The sequence below is a fragment of the Tripterygium wilfordii genome, chromosome 23 (genome assembly GCF_013401445.1).
Source record: "Tripterygium wilfordii isolate XIE 37 chromosome 23, ASM1340144v1, whole genome shotgun sequence".
Lineage (NCBI taxonomy): Eukaryota > Viridiplantae > Streptophyta > Magnoliopsida > Celastrales > Celastraceae > Tripterygium > Tripterygium wilfordii.
Window position 1 is genome coordinate 6576041 of NC_052254.1, and position 4608 is coordinate 6580648.

Below are 4608 nucleotides of genomic sequence, written 5' to 3' on the forward strand. Positions count from 1 at the left end.
AAAGACCAAGGAGAATAAATAAACGGTGGGGACTATTTGCACTCCCCAAATTCCCATTGACACCCCATTTCCCCCAAAGTCCAAACGCAGCCCTTAGCCACCCTGAGTCTTTGGCCGATGAACTCCAATCGGGCATTTCGGTGTCAGTTCTGGCTGCCCAAGAGCCAGGTCTGGTTCTTCTCTGGCGGTGAACTCGTTGGTGGTGGTGGTTTGTCATTTCGTCGTCGGATTCAGCCTGATCGAAGCTTTTTCTTCACGATGGCCGTGAGCTGCCAAGGATGATTCTGGAGGCTACAGACGACGGTTTGAGACGAGGTTGGTTGGGTTATGCTTGTGAGGGTCGAGAGAAACTTTTCGGTAGGTCAGTGGCTGGAAACGGTGGCCGGTGATGGTGCGTGTGAGAGGAGAGAGAGAAATGGGATGTGAATAGGGCATTCCGATGTTAGTTTTGACTGCCCAAGGCTGGGTCAGGTTCGTCTCTGGGTCAGGTTCGTCATTGGTGGTGGTGGCTCGCCGTTTCGTCGTCGGATCCTAACTTTTTCTTCACGATGGCCGCAAACTTCCAAGGACGATTCTGGAGGCTACGGGTGACGATTTGAGGCGAGGTTGGTTGGGTTATGCTTGTGAGGGTTGAGATAAGCTTTTCGGTAGGTCAGTGGCCGAAAACGATGGCCGGAATAAGCAATGGCAATGGTGGACGGTGATGGTGCGCGTAAGAGGAGAGAGGGGAATGGGGTGTAAATGAGTTTATTAAGGGTGTGTTTGGTGGTTTTGAAAAATGAGATATCAATGGAAATATGGGGAGTGCAAATAATCCTCAACTAAATAAACTTTAGTTAATATCTTAACCTAAGTTAACCTTTAACCCAAGTCAATTTTTCACACCAAACAAGAATCCCCAGTTGCAAAGTCAGGAACCTCAAACCCAGCAGGAAGATCGAAGGCGGTCGACTCCAACAGCTGAGGGGAAACAAACACCTGGAAGCCATATAACGATCTCACCCCTGTTTGACAGATCTATAATCTATTGACTATGGCGTCGAGCGTCGCATCGTTCGTTTTCTTCTCTCTGATACTGGCGTATCTTGTTGAAGCATCCAACCCTGAAGCCGCATTTGTCAAGAAGACAATCTCTTCTCACAAGATCGTTATTTTCTCCAAGTCTTATTGCCCGTATGTTTCTCCATTTCGTTCTCTATTAATTTATTGTCCAGTTTTCTGTTGGGATCTACACAAGTTTGACTGAGAGAATTTTGTGTATATGTGAATGTTGAGTTTATCCTAGATTTGGGTTATCGCTATTTGTTTGATTTTCTTGCTTAATAATTCAAACAATCAGTTTACTGGGAGAATCACAAAGGGTTTCCCTGATGTGCTTGCTTGTGAACCCTCCATTACATTAACTGATTGAACTATGCATCACATAAAATTTGACTGATTTTATTCAAATCCATGAAGTTCGTGTCATTTATGAAAGAGAGTGTTGGCAATGAAGGTCAAGCCCTCTTTATGGTGTCTCTATTGGATTTATACTGATGGTTGCAGAAAGCAAATGAAATGCAAACATGTTTCATGTTTGAGTTTTTATTTATTTTTATTTTTTGCTAATTCTTTTGTAATTTGCGGGAAAAGATTGCTATTTGCATCTTTGTTATTGGTGATTGGATCTACTCAGCTGGAGTATGTGCAAGTGTTAGATTTTGATTTGGCCGTTTAGAATTTATCATGTGTCTTCAATGGCTGCCTGGTTCAGTGGTTCTCTGCACCTGCTCTTGCAAACCATACAAGACTCTCATTGAGATTGGATCTTCATTTGGGTTCTGGGTTTTAAGTTTCGCTAATTTTATTTGGGCAGAGTATGAGAATGTTTTGGAAAAAAAATTTGTGGAGTTTGGTTTCTGTATTGGTGGAGTTAAGGGCCTTGTAAAGAGATTAATTTTTCTATCTTGTTTGGTGATTAGCCATTTCTATGTTTATGTTATACTGTTATAATTTGATTTAATCAATAGGATAACAATCAACTCATTCATTTAAGCTGAGGTTCATTACTGTAAATTTGGTCTTGCATTGTTGTCATTTCTCCCTTTTGAACCACTTTTAAAGTCTGAAGTCTTCAGTGATATTCATTCTACGTATATTCTTTTGTTCAGGCACATATTAAATGAAATTATTGGATGCTTACGATTACTCTGCTGGGTTATTTTTACAGGTACTGTAGGAGGGCTAAAGCTGTTTTTAAAGAATTGAAACAATCACCACATGTAGTTGAGCTTGATGAGAGAGGTTTGTATGCAACTTCCCCATTGATAATTTAGCAGTCTGTAGCTGTGTAATTTGATAAAATAAGAGCTAAAATGTAATTACTGCGTGGAAAGAAAAATTAAACTGTGAAGGCAGCAGAGTATAAAAGTTCAGTGCTTAGTAGTTTTTGTTTGATGTACAATTGCTAAATCTTACTGTGGAAAAATTTCTTGCTTCTTGTGCTTTGAGTATTTATGACATACATGCGGCAAACTAAGTTGTGATCATATTCCTCATATATGAAAATGAGATTATGTTGCTTAAAACTTTGTTCCATGTAAGGGGGCTTTCTGGGTTGGGCTGGTGGGCGCATTGTTTTGTGCATTTTGTATATTTGCATGAACTTATTCTATCATAAACTGGAGGCTATTGAAAGAATTCTTGTGCTCATAGATGATGGCCAAGACATTCAGGATGCACTAAGTAAAATCGTTGGAAGACGGACTGTACCACAAGTTTTCATAAATGGAAAGCATATTGGTGGCTCTGATGGTAAGTACCACTCCTAAGAAAAACTTTAGTGTTTTTTTTTCCTCATAATCTTATTGAATATGAGAATCTAGTATGTTGCAAAACCACTGAAAGAGTTCTTGGTGTTATTGATATCAGATACCATTGATGCACACGAAAGTGGAGAACTGGCTAAGCTTCTAGGCATTTCTGTTGAGAGTAACGATGATCTTTGAGCAAACTGTTGTTATAAGAGACTGAGTATTGCAATATGCATCGTGAACACATCCTTCAATTGGAGGGTAGTGTCGTAATCTCAAGTTATGACAACTTGAATTGGAGGGTGGTATCAAAATCTCTATTCAATAATAGGATGTGATAGTTTTATACATCAACTTCTTCTATATAATGCAGCTAAAATTTATTCAACAACAGAATTTCCCTTCTCTTTGATGAAGTTCATTTCACACCCCTGACAGCTGAAATTTTGGTATGTTATTTGCTTTGTAAAAATTCTGTTATCTGCTTGCTCCTTTTCGGTGTGGAGATAGTAGCTGGTATCTTGTTATGTTTGTTTTTCTCCATTTCCCGGCGGAAGATTGTGGGTTAATTTGGGATGATAACCCCTTTGCCGTCTTTTTTTTATCATCATCACTGTAGTGATCAAAATTCATATGGGTCCACCGAACCCTCTGATTTGGGTCCGAGCCCAACCCTCTTGAATCTCTCAAGCCCACTCAGCTCCAAGACCCATTCAACGTTCAAAGTCCACAGCCCATTGGCCCTCGGATCAGCAAAGTCACGGGATTACAACACAAAGCCTACGTCACTTCTAACAACTATGATGAACGTAATGTCTAAGTATTAGGGCACTTGTAATGGTAAATTGTTGTTGGGTCAACAAAGATGTTGGTGCTCTTTGGGAGTGCTGTGAACTGCTGTGAAGTGCTGTGTGGTGCTGTGAGGTGAGTTGAAACGCAAAAACTGTTTAGCGCATCATTTTTAAAACTGTGGTGCGATGCTGTGAGTTGCGTTTGACGTATCTAAATCACAGTTATATTATATGATTAATACTATTAATATAAAATCACTTAACGTTTACATTGTACATTAATCTAAAATAAAATAATTGACCTAATTTGATTACGTGGGACAATTCAACATATATTGTAAGCGTTTGATAGTGTTGTGAGGTGAGGTGAGGTGAGGTGCTGTGAGGTAAAAAGTTATGGTGCTGTGAGGTGAGTTCTGCTGTAAAAGTGTTTGGCGTATTATAAAAAACTGTGGTGCTGTGAGGTGAGGTGCATCTAAACGCAGTGTAAACACACTGCCAAACACATACGTTGTATTATGTTGATGTGGTTGTATTGGAAAATGTGGTTTGCCGATATGGCTATATTGAGAGACCTGTTTTGCTGATGTGGTTGTATTGAGATTGTGTTTTGGCGTAGTTTTGTTGGGAACAACATGGAGACATGGAATGTTGTTGGTTTCCATGTTGGGAGTGAAGGGATAATGTATAGAAATTTGTGTTTTGCTAATGTGACTATATTGGGAGATGTGTTTTGTTGATGTGGCTGTATTGAGAGACGCAGTTAGTTTGACTTTTTGTGTAATGGAGGTGGGACCGGGTTAACATTTTTATTGGTCTAGTAAATAGGACACCATTGTAGTTACCCTATACACCCACATTTTTACTTCTTACACCCTATTTTTTTGGGATTGGAGCCTTCATGATTTCTTTTTAAAATCAGTGGAGACCACGATTTGACTTGAACTCATTATTTTTTTAATAAAATAGATAGGATCCACGTTTATATTATTATTCTTTTACACCTTTTTTATTATTTTATTTAT

General features: G+C 39.2%; 1 protein-coding gene across 1 annotated transcript; it reads left to right on the top strand.

Annotated features, from left to right (window-relative positions):
* The first annotated feature begins 885 nt into the window (after positions 1 to 885).
* On the top strand, positions 886 to 3319 carry LOC119992844 (glutaredoxin-C4-like). The gene is made up of 4 exons (XM_038839632.1): positions 886 to 1173; positions 2210 to 2283; positions 2695 to 2793; positions 2911 to 3319. Exons 1-4 carry the CDS (start codon positions 1034 to 1036, stop codon positions 2985 to 2987), a joined length of 390 nt encoding a protein of 129 aa, XP_038695560.1. The 5' UTR covers positions 886 to 1033; the 3' UTR covers positions 2988 to 3319.
* The last annotated feature ends 1289 nt before the right edge of the window (positions 3320 to 4608 follow it).